The sequence below is a fragment of the Haemaphysalis longicornis genome, unplaced genomic scaffold, assembly GCF_048455015.1.
Source record: "Haemaphysalis longicornis isolate Haplotype H1 unplaced genomic scaffold, Haemaphysalis longicornis Haplotype H1 scaffold_32, whole genome shotgun sequence".
NCBI classification, from domain to species: domain Eukaryota; kingdom Metazoa; phylum Arthropoda; class Arachnida; order Ixodida; family Ixodidae; genus Haemaphysalis; species Haemaphysalis longicornis.
Genome location: NW_027526343.1, coordinates 413120 through 425576, shown reverse-complemented (window position 1 = coordinate 425576; position 12457 = coordinate 413120). Strand labels below are relative to the sequence as shown.

Below are 12457 nucleotides of genomic sequence, written 5' to 3'. Positions count from 1 at the left end.
GGACATGTACATAGTTCATCCTGCCTTGCAGCAACACTTTCTGATTTAATTTCAACTGATACTCTTGTTGACAAAGCAGGAGATGCAGGCAACATTAATGGAGTTTTGAAATCACACAGCCTCAGCACAGCACCAAGAAAAAAGAAAAACCTAAATACCAACTGTGAAATAAAAAATAATGCTGGGGGAGCATTCACGAACCCGTTAGCGCCTATCTAAATGTGCACTAATGTGCTTAGGTATTGGGCAATAAGAAAATTTTGCATTGCACTGAAAAAGTTATAAATGATCCCAGATAAAACATTAGATGGGGGCCTTGAAAATGTGTTTTCTGGTCCTTGAAAGTCCTTGAAAACCCTTGAATTTTTGCTTTTGAAGCCCGTACGAACCCTGTGTGTGGAATGCGAGCACGTGCGGCCTGTATCAGCACAATGGCTGTGTCCCTTCTCGCTGCACCCATCGCCTTGGCTTCCGTACCTTCTTTAACTGTAACAAGCGCTGCATGCCTGCGCTGCCGGGCCTGGAAACGAAAGCGGAGATTACCCGCCTTTGCGCGCGTTGTGCGGGTCTTTTGTCTGCACTAGCCTTGGCGCACAGCTGTTCATTGCATCATCCTTCTGGGAACATGCTTCACGAGTACCGCGTGCACTGCTATCTGGTTTCTGCGCTCGGCTTTGCACGTCACGGCCGACGCGGTAACGCCACAATACTTAATGCACCGTGCAAGCCATCACGGCCCAATGTCTAGTCACTGTAGAACGGCGGGAGTAACGCATTTTCGCAATTGTTGTTCGCTTTCTAGCCTACAGGGATGATGATGAATAAACTTTATTGGAGACCAGGTGCTGATGTTAGGGCACCCGCCCGGTGGGAGGCTTCCTTAGTCCGGGATGCCTTGGGCTATGCTGGCCATCCGTGCCCTCTCCACCAATCGTCGCTGGTGTGGAAGGTCGGAGCTGGTCAGCAGCTCCACCCACTGCTCACAGGTAGGGTTGGGGTTAGGGGTGAGGGAAGGGGATTGCTGGTACTCCCATACAATGTGGTACAGGGTGCCTGGGTGGGGGCAGGAGTTGCATGTGGCAGGGTATTGGGTGGGATACATGGCATGTAGCAGGGTGTTATGTGGGTAGGAGTTTGTCTGTAGGCGCCGGAAGGTAGTAGCTTCATCGCGAGAGAGGTTCGGGTGGGGGAATGGGTATTTGCGACGCTCGTTCCTGTAGTGGGCGAGTATTTCGGCGTATGTTTGCAGCGGGGTGGGCTTAACTGTTGCTTCCGATGGGGGTTCGTGGCCCTCGTGGGAAACGGCCCGGTGTGAGTGAGCGCGGGCAGCGGCGTGTGCCGCTTCGTTACCCCCGAGGGATTCGTGACCTGGAGTCCAAATTATTTGCAGTTCCGGGAGTAGTTTCGCTTGTTGCAGAATTTTCAAGGCGGGTTGTGATATGCCTTTTTTTAGGTAGTTCCTGCAAGCGGCTTGGCAGTCAGTAACGATGGTTAAAAAGTCTTGGCCTGTTGTGGCGGCAAGGGCGATGGCAACCTCTTCAGCTGTTTCGGTGGAGTTGGTAAAAACAGACATTGCAGCGAGCTCAGTTCCTCTGGCATTAACCACGCTGGCGGCTTGTGCAGATTTGTGGGGGTATGGCGATGCATCTGTATATCGGGTGCAGGGGAGGTGGTGGTATTGATTATAAATGGTGCGGGATCTTGCTGCTCGGCGTGCTTTGTTGTAGGTGGGGTGCATATTTCTTGGGATTGGAGCAACGCGAATGTTTTGTCGTATAGCCAGAGGGATGCGAATTTTCGGGTCGTGGTTGGGCGGTATAGAGTATTGAAGTTTCAAGAGCGTTGCCCTACCCGTTGGAGTTAGTTTAAGCCGCTGTATTTGAGAAGTGTGGTGTGCCTCTTCGATTTCTTCCCATGTGTTGTGGACGCCAAGCTGCAGGAGTTTAGTAGTCGCTGTCTTGGGAGGGAGACCCAGGGCTGTCTTGTATGCTTGGCGGATCGCTGAGTTAAGTTTAAGGATCTCGGCTGGTTTAAGGGTTAGATATGGAGCACCATATGCTATCCGGCTGATGAGGATGGCTTGTATTAGGCGAAGCGTGTCGGTTTCTTTGAGGCCGAAGCGACGATGGGAGACGCGATGTATGAGGTGCATGAGCTGTGCGAGGGTCCGCTGTAGGGGGAGGATCGTTTGGGAACCTGAGCCATCCTTTGGAATGGTTAGTCCCAATATACGGAGGTAGGGGACTACCTCCCTTTTTTTTTCCCTACAGGAAAAAAAAAAAAAAAAAAAAAAACTCCAGTCAATTTAAATTGCATAGGGCGCTGCGAAAATTAAGCGTTGCACATAATTAAACACTGTAGTCGACTCTGTACTAACAATCACTAATCTCCACTATCGTTTCCCGATCCGGCAGCGCAGGCAGTGCTTCTTACGGCGAAAGAAGGTACGGAAGCCAAGGCGACAGGCACAGCAAGGAGTGACACAGCCATCGCACTGATGCGTGTCGCGCATGCTCCCGTTCCAGCGGTCTCAAACCAGGCGTTATCACTACATGTCTCCCACACAGTCCGGAGCACGCCGCTCGGGCGTTGTAGACAAGCGTTGTGCCGACTGTACTACTACAGGGACAACACTTTTAATTTGGCCAAAGGACGAAATCACAAAATTGGACAACAGGAACAGCTTGGCTACAACTTGACAAGTTGCCCCTGCGCTTCATCACTGCAGCTGGTGCAAGGAGTGTGTTTCACTGCACGTATTTTGGATGCGACTACATCAGTGGTTTCCATGATTTCTTTGAACTTTCTTTGAAAAGAACTTTTTTAATTTTCAAGTAAACTCTCTCAAACTTGTCAGTCGTGCTGCTTTTCCCCCACTGATTTCAAACATGGCATTATTTTTTTAGTTTATCAATTAGTTCGAAGATAATTAGAAGTAATTAGCCATTTTTGGAGGAACAATAGACAAAACTGCATTGGTCATAAAACTGTAATCTTTACATTTTCCAACACTATGAACCCTGGTGAGTGCAATAAGAGAATCAGTGTTTTGATGCATTGCTTGGAACTAATTCTATGGCTCATTAAACCATGGTGTTTGAAATGGGCACTCAAAATGGTTCTTTGCCACTGGTGCCCCCAAGGTTTAATGAGATGCAAAATTAGTTCCAAGCGATGCGCCAAAACATTGATTCTCTTATTGCACTCACCAGGGTTCATAGTGTTGGAAAATGTAAAGATTACAGTTTTATGACCAATGCAGTTTTGTCTATTGTTCCTCCAAAAATGGCTAATTACTTCTAATTATCTTCGAACTAATTGATAAACTAAAAAAATAATGCCATGTTTGAAATCAGTGGGGGAAAAGCAGCACGACTGACAAGTTTGAGAGAGTTTACTTGAAAATTAAAAGAAATAGTTTTAGGAGCCATGTCCCCCCTTAACCTGCTTATTACAAACGATTGTAGCAGCGACAGACAAACCAGGTGAGAACAAAATCGGGCACAATCTCCTTTCAAAACGTGCGCATTCATTGACGTCGCGTGTCCGTTGCTTCAGCAGTGTCATGCAGTGCATGAGCTATTGCTGTTCTTAACGGGGACTCGCGTGATCACATTCTTAGGAGAGTTATTAATTGACGACCAACGGGCTTAAAAAAGCATCGCGCACCGATACGAGAAGTTTCACAAATAGGTAGATATGTTCCTAGCAGCCTAGTTTGCTTATTTTAAAGATACAGTTAAACCTCGATGTAACGAACTTCAATGTAACAAAACCCTCGACGTAACGAACCACGCAATTTTTTGTAACTTCAGGTGTATGCACACCATGTATTTTCACCCTCTGTGTAACGAAGTCCCGTTCGCCGGAATTTCAATGTAACGAAGTTTCATGGAGAACTAGGCACGAAATTTAAGTTGTAGAAGTAGGTTTTGGGAGACGCAAGCGCCGAAATGGGGTCCCAATGAAACGCAAACGGCAACACGGGCCGCCCAATGCCGCGGATGGAGCCAGCCACGGAGTCTGTGAGCAAGCCCCTTGCCTACAAACTGCGTGGCGTGCATACACGGCTGGTGCACTGCTTCTGTCAGAGCTTAATTGTCTATGGCTTAATTGGCATCAGCGTGAACCGCACGGAGCGTTTTCTCCCTGCAGAAATGCAAAACGCGCCCCGCAAGCCACAGGCACGCTGACGCAGCCGCAGAGACCACTCTCGCGATGTGGGCAGCTCTAGCGACCGCTTCTAACCGCTCGCTGAAACGCAACTCGTGGGGGCAAACGAAGGGGACATGCGAGAAAAAAAAGCGGATAACGTGGGTGAAATTTTCACTGTAAAACGTCATACGCGCCGCTTATGTTAGCGCCTATCAAATATCCTCCACGGCAGTGAGCCTAATCGCCTCTGGTGTTACCATCGCCGCGTGCTGCTGCTTTGCCCTTCATTCGAGTTCGCTCATGCTTGTTGGGTTTCATCGTTCCAGCATGCATTTGTGAATCTTTATGAGCCTTGCACGCGCGTTTTTTTTTTTTTTTTTTTTTCACATCGGTGTCTGCGATTGCGCGTCGGCGGCGGGAAGTGACTCGCGCTGCGCGCAGCAGTAGGAGGAGCCTGACCCGCCACAGTGGCTCAGTGGCTAAGGCGTTGCGCTGCTGAGCACGAGGTCACGGGTTTGAGTCCCGGCCGCGGCGGTCGCTTTTCCGATGGAGGCGAAAAGCAAAAATGCCCGTGTGTACGAGATTTCGGCGCACGATAAAGAACCCCAGGTGGTCAAAATTAATCGGGAGCCCTCCACTACGGCGCACCTCATTGCCTGCGTTGCGTCGGCGCGTTAAACCCTACAATCAATCAATCAAGGAGGAGCCTGACCAGTTTCATCAATGGGGAGGCGCGCACCATATGGCAGGAGCTTCGAAGAGCTCGGAGATGCCGGCTGGCTAGACGATTAGGCTTACCGCCGTGGAGGATATTTGATGGGCGCTTTCGTAAGCGGCACGTATGATGTTTTGCAGTGAAAATTTCGCCAACAATATCCGCTTTTTTTTCTCGTATGTCCCCTTCGTTTGTTCCCTGGAGTTGCGTTTCAGTGAGTGGTTAGAAGCGGTCGCTGGAGCTGCCCACATCGATAGGGTGGTCTCCGCGGCTGCGTCAGTGTGCCTGTGGCTTGCGGGGCGCGTTTTTGCAGGACAAAAACGCTCCGTGCGGTTCACACTCATGCCCGCGTAGACGATTAAGCTCCCACAGAAACAGAAACAGTGAGCCGGCCGTGTATGCGCGCCACGTTTTCTTTCGCAGGAAACGGGTGAACACTTCATTATAAGTGCGGATTTCAATGTAGCAAAATTTCAATGCAACGAAGTAAATTAGAATTTTACCAACTTTGTTACATCGAGGTTTAACTGTAGGTCACTTCTGTACTGAAACAAAGAAATATAACTGTTGCTTGCTAGACAGGTAGCGCCATCTAGTGATAACTAGATAAACTAAAACTCGCTGCATGTTTATTACTGAGAAGTCATATCTTTCTAAATGAAGAAAACTAGGCTGTTAGGAACATTTTTATGCATTTGTGAAGGTTTTCGTATTGGTGCATGATAGTTTTTAAGCCCGCCGGTCATGAATTAGTAACCACCGTAAGAATGTGATCACGCGAGTCCCCCTTAATGGGGTAAAACAAATGGTCTTAAACAAACTTCTTTTCATTTTCAAGTAAGCTCTGTGAAACTCACCAGTCTTGCAGCTTTTTCCCCACTGATTTCAAATATGGCTATTTTTTCAGCTGGCCAATTATTTCGCAAGATAATTTGAGATAATTAGCCATTTTTGGTCAAACAATAGACAAAACAGTGTTGGGCATAAAACTGTAATCTTTATATTTTCCAATACTATGAACCCCTATGAGTGCAATAAGAGAAGCGGTTTTTTGATGCACCGCTTGGAACTAATGTTACAGCTCATAAAACCTTTTTGGCACCAGTGGAAAGGAACCATTTTAAGTGCCCATTTCAAACACCGCAGCTTAAAGAGCAGTAAAATCAGTTCCAAACGATGCATCAAAAAACTGCTTCGATTATTGCACTCATAGGGGTTCATGTATCAGAAAAATAGAAAGATTACAGTTTTGCGACCAACACTGTTTCGTCCATTGTTCCTCCAAAAATGGCTACTTATCTCTAATTATCTTGGAAAATAATTGACCAGCTGAAAAAATAATCGCATGTTTGAAATCAGTGGGGGAAACGGTGCAAGATTGGTGAGTTTCACAGGATTTACTTGAAAATTAAAAGAAGACCAGTGTCCCCCCCTTCACCTGTTTTCAAGCACTCTAGGGCATTGCAAAAGGGGAATGCCCGTAGGGACATAGCAGAGGCCTTCGTCCTGCAGTAAACACAAAAGGAACGGTGAAGTTGACGACTTCACTTGGCGTTCCTGGCCGCAATTAGCGTCGCGGGTGCACAGAGGGACCCACCTTGAAGGGTATGGAGGAGTTTGTGAAGAAGGCCGGCTTGCGGGCGTCCACCAGCACCAGGTCAAAGAGCTCCCGCCAGTTCGTGCCGAGGACGTAAGCGGCCAGGGGCGCGGCCAGGTGGTGGTCGCAGCCCGTGAGCAGGAAAGTCCGCGTGCCGGACTCCTTCAGCTTCCGGATCCAGGAGACCACCGAGTCCGGGCACCGATGGATCAGCTCACCGGGCGAGTTGAGAAGGGTTCGGGCGCGGGGTCCATCAAGCCGGTAGAAGCCCATGATGCCCTCGATCAGGTCCGCCCATAGATGATCCAACGGGGCCTGCAGACAAGCATGGAACGGACCTTTTCACACGGACCACTTCTTTTCGTTAACACAAAAGTGTTTCATTCCGGGATACACAAACATTTGAGTGACGTCATGTCCATCGCGGAAGTGACGCCAGTACAACGAAGCAAGCGGCCTGTAAAGGGTGCACCCCTGCACGCAGGGTCTTCTTGCAGGGAAGCAACCTTTAGAACCAAAGAGTACGTACGTTGGAGTTGTTCGTTCTCGGGTTTTATATTTTAACACAAAAGTGCTTTATGCCAGGATACACCAAGATTTCACTGACGCCATATCCGTCACGGAAGTGATGCTAGTACAGCTTTGCCGAAGCGACCCGCCAGCAGGACGTCGCTCGCCAAGCACACCCACAAGACAGCCGCCGACCCGCAAATCATGCTCAGCTGCAGATTTCGCTGCCCATTTTACTTTCGTGTTTTACCGATTCCTGTGACAGAGGCAACAACCACAGTTTTTGCATATGCTTTTTCGTTTTCTTTTTTTTACCCTTCCTTTAATTGCGCTACTACAACATATGTGCTATGTAACCCTCCTATGCAATACCTCCTCATGGGGGGCCTTTAGGCATATTGTGAATAAATAAAAATAAAATAAGTAACTCGGTACAGTGCCACAAATATTTTCTTCCTGCTTGTACAGCAAAGCTACATACAGCTCCAGCAGTGGTTAATGTTCGTCCATCTAGACGTTGCGTTCGCATGAAGAAATCATCATTGCCAGCTTCTTGCAAATGCTATGTAGTTCTCAATCTAATGTACCGCATTTATTCGATTGTAAGGCTCTCACGATTATAAGGCGACGGTGCAGTTTGGAGAGTAAAAAAAATCGGCAGCGTCGAATATAAGGCGGCGCATGACTTTGAGACTACAGATTTCGGAAAAAAAAACCTTGCCTTATATTCGAATAAATATGATAGCGTCCTGGAAGAAACCAACTTGGAATTGGCTGCTGGGACAGCTCTATCATTACGCCAAGTTTCATTTACTTGTCATTATTAGTTTGTTCGCAGAGAAGCTGCAAACATTACAGAAAACCCGTCGCTTGTCAATTCATGGCCACCAGCCAAGCGGCTGTAACTCAAAGTTTAGCAAAACTATCCAGAAACAAACTACACAAAAATTAGCTGTTCCGACTGTAACATTACAACACCTAACTCCAGCTACTTTTTGTAATTACATAGTTCACAGTTAAAGGCCGAATACTGAGGAATCAATGCAGTGTCCTGGTAACAGCCTCGACTGCTACTCCAGAGCCACGAGTTCGATTCCTGTACAAACTCGAAGGTAATTACTTTACCTGCCAAAGCGAACAGCTAAAGATTACGTGACACCATTAGGGGAACACTAATAATGCATGCCGAAATTTCCATACATCCAGCCAATCTCGTATTTCCCCTCCATCACGGATAAAAAGAAGAAAGGCTAGGCTACTTGCAGAAATTTTACTTTTAAAATATTAAAGGAGCCATGAAGACAAAATACGAGTTGGGTTCATTAGAAAGACTGCTTAGTCCCAATAAAAATGATACCAATATCATCGCAATCTTCGAACAAATAATGGAGATATTGAAGAAAACGTGACCAACCTAGCCAATTTCCCGCAACTTTTCTATGACGTCACGGAACCTTGTTTGTGCGATTGGCGGCCGCCTAACTGACCTGTCGCGACGGCACATGACTGGACGTCTGAAATTGAACTATAGTTCCATTTGACCGCATCACTTGAATGCCAACGTGCAGTTAACGCACTGAAAATTATGTTTTATCGTTGGCCCGTATGACGTCATTCTCACTCATAACACGTGACTGTGGCGCAAAATTTGAAAGTTCTTATATACTTCTTGCTTTTTTTTTTCGTTAAAAAAACATCTTTTGGGGCTGTAATGGAGCTGAGTGAGATACTGAATCCTAGTTCTTTCAAATTAAACAAAGTTTTATTTTCTCGTCATGGCTCCTTTAAGTGAAGTTATTTAGTGCACGGTGTAACAGTGCCATTTAGTCGACTAACACAAAAGATTTTTCTTCTACTCGTCAACCAATCTACGAGAACGAACACAAAATCACCGGCACTTTATTTTTGCATTTCATTAGTGCTGCAGGAGCGGGGCCCACAGAAAAAAGGGTAGTTTTCACCTCACAAAGTCCCGTCACTTCCAAGAGCACTTTGTTTTATGTATTAATCTTCCCTGTTCTCCATAGCATTGTCCCAGTATTTTCTCTAGAACAACAGAACGACGTTCAAACTGAAATAATCACGACAAGAGGAGCCACTTCGCAACGCTGGCATCTAGGCACCCGTACGAAAACCTCTCCGTTCCTCGCAAAATATAGTGCTAAAACAGAACAGACACGCAGTTAGGGAGACCGACAAACGTGCAGCGTGTGTCTGCGTTCAGTTTTAGCGCTGCATTCTGTGAGCAGCTGGGCACCAACTAGCCCCACAGCAAATCCCCACTTTGGAAAGTGCCGGAACCACCACGTCGGCCGACAGGTAGGCCAGTTTCATTGGAACGAAATTTCAGGCACCAAAAATCAATGACGACCAAGGCATAGCCAGAAGACACCAAGAAGAGCTGGCAGCCTGCATCTGACAGGCCAACCTTCTTAAACTCGAGCAGTACTGAGTTTCTGTGCACATGGCAGTCATCGCCACCATCGACAGTGAAACTGAACTGTACGAGGTAGTAGCTGACCTACAACCCCGCAAGTTATGATCATCTGCCCCCTCCAACAGTTTACAAGCTCCGAGAACAATTTACTATTTTGGACAACTCTGGTGTCAGCCTTATGGCCATGCTAGAAATGCAGTTTACGTCTCAAGATGGGACACAGAAAAGACAGCTCTAGCCTAGCCAAAAGGAACACCCGAATCGTGGTTATAAAATCATACAGTAGGGACACTCTCGCCAACGGACGAGGCCATCAACTCAAACTGTCTGGCCACAGGACAAAAGCCGCATCCCACCTCCTCCGAAAAAAATCGGTGCAGCTTGCGCTACTGGTGCAAGGCTGGAGAAACAGCAGAGCTGGGGTCGACCTAGCCTCTCCCCACGCTGACAGCAGGTCAGAGGAGAGAGGGAGCAGAAACAGCAAGGCTATGCACGTTCCTCGTACAGCGAGCGGCAACCCAAGACTGTCACCCTAGGGCAACATTAAAGGGGCCCTAAATAGGCTGCCGAATGTTGCGATTTTGCGTGCAGTCACTGGAGTACTATCCAAGGAACGTCATCCCGCAAAAATTGTTTAAATGCGTTAAGTATTAGCCGAGTTATCGCTCATTAAAAGGGGCCACCCGTAAGGCCTGGGGCTCTCCTCCTCTAGTAGCTCCTCCGAAGCACTGTGGAAGCCACGACGTCATCGACCCGGCGCGAGACCACCGAGAGAAACAGGGCAATCCATCACCCTCCTGGATGTACGTGCAGTCATTGGCTGCGCTAAGCCCTGCGCGCGCTTTTTTTTCTAGCACTCTTCGCGCATGCTCCGCCCACCAGATTCCGGTTGCACGGTGAGCGCTGTCGCTGTGGTTCGTGTTCGCGGCACCGCACCGGGCAGTGTCTCGTGCGTCATAGAGGCGTGTCAGAGCCAGAAAGAACTGCGTCAGAGCACGGCAGTGTGGCGTCAAGGTATGGTTGGTGAGCCAGGAGAGAAAGTGAAATCTTTTTTTTCGTGTTTGTGCGGCCCCTGCTTTACGCAGAGGTGTAATATTTGATATACGTTGTCGTGAAGAGGTACTCTAGCGACTGCGCGATTGAAATGGCGACCTTTAGAAGCCTATTTTGGGCCCTTTTAAGGGAGCAGATGGGTCTTTGGGGCCAAAAAACGCTAAAAAAATCGTTTTCTGGGAAATGGCATTTGCGACAACCACGGCCATTTTTCTATCAGTCTGCAAATTTCCTCATCAAAAGGCACCATATTTTATTGTAAATAGCATTTTAAAGTGCACTTTACAGCTCACTTCGCGCAGAATTCGATGGTGAAACGACACTTTTCTTGCAATGCGAAGCTAGCATTTTGCCCTCGGATATCTCGGCACCGAGAGCAGGTACAACCGTAATTTTTTTTTGCTTCGGATACTTAAATGTGCGGAGAATACAATGTTGGAAACAAATTTTTCAAGTGGAGGATTTGGAAAATTATTATTCTGTTGAATTGACACCGCCTGTGAGCCATTTCTGGTAGAGCGCGAGAGAAGTGAAGTTCAGTGTGTTGTAAAATGACAAAAAAAAAAAAAAAAAAACTGTGGCTGATTCCTCTGTCATAGGAGTCAGTAAAACACGAAAGTGAAATGTGCAGCGAAATCTGCAGCTCAGCATGATTTGCGGGTCAGCGGCTGTGGGTGTGGGTGTGCTTGGCGAGCAACGTCCTACTGGCAGGTTGCTTCGGCAAAGGTGTACTGGCGTCATTTCCATGACGGATATGACGTCAGTGAAATCTGGGTGTATCCCGGCATAAAACACTTTCGTGTTAAAATATAAAACCCCAAAACGAACAACCTTACGTATAACGTATTCTTTAGTACTAAAGGTCGCTTCCCCGCAAGAAGACTCGTTGGGTGTTCAGGGGTGCACCCTTTACAGGCCGCTTGCTACGTTGCACTGGCGTCACTTCCGTGACGGATATGATGTCACGGACACAAGAAATCTTCGTGTATCCGGGAATAAAACACTTTCGTGCTAAAATATCTCAATCAAAAAAGTTCTTCCAACGTTGCATTTTTCTAGTCATTTGTCTGCCTCGCCATGGGGTAATAGCCATTGTGTATGGACTGGTTCTTTTCTAATTATGACCCAGAATAATGACAATTTATTGTACATTATCTCAAAAAATAATCAACTTGCAAAAAATCTAATTGCAAGTTTGAAATCAGCACAGAAAACTGCGTAATGCTGTGCAGTTTCATTGAAATTGGTTAGTAAATAAAAAAAAAGCTCTCAGACCAGTCTGCCCACTTAATGGCCAAGCCCGCTTACGTCGCCTGCCTCTGAACCACTCAGGGCTTCCCCGTCTAACCCTTTGAGGCCCGGTATTGTTTAGGAGCAACAACTGAAACAATATTTTTTATTGGGAGCAACAACTGAAACAACCGCACACACGGGTCTCACCCAGTGTGTGCGGGAGCCTTCTTGCTTCTGCTTCAGCGAGTACACAAGCTTTGCCACGCAAGGCTTTCTTTGCCGCTGCACCGCAAACGCCATCCGCGTGGATTTGCAAAATCTTCCCCCTCGTTCTCTTCCAAAACCGGAGGTTGCGTGCTTACGTAGGGGCTCTCCTATTGGCTGGTCGCTGAGGCCACTTCCGGGAGGCGAGCGACTGTTTCTGGCGACCCAGAACCGAGCGATTCGATGAGCAACTTGGTCCGCGGCGAAAAGTAGTTCGTCGCTAGTCGTGTCGCTCCCCAAGTCGCTTGCAAAATCACTCCATGTGGTTGGGGCTTTAGTATTTCTTTTGCGAACGCCACTGGACCAAGCTCTAGGTTGAACAGTTCTGCTGTTGAAATGCAAGCCGCACCAATGCCAGTGGAACCACCACAAACAACCCGCAACCTCAGAAGCCAATGGCACTGCTGGCCACCACACCAACCAAGGCAGAATGGGGTCCACCACTCCGACGACTTCCAAACAGAGGAGACAGGTCCAGGTCACAAAGCTCCAC

The 12457-nt window shown here is 47.6% G+C and overlaps 1 protein-coding gene across 2 annotated transcripts in view; it reads right to left on the bottom strand.

Annotated features, from left to right (window-relative positions):
- Window positions 1-12457, bottom strand: part of LOC144177836 (5'-nucleotidase domain-containing protein 1-like) — a 41047-nt gene that overhangs the window by 6169 nt on the left and 22421 nt on the right. For both annotated transcript variants that reach the window (XM_077705418.1, XM_077705417.1), the window contains one exon: window positions 6468-6782. In XM_077705418.1, coding sequence (XP_077561544.1) covers window positions 6468-6782 — 315 coding nt within the window. The remainder of the gene's footprint in view (window positions 1-6467; window positions 6783-12457) is intronic.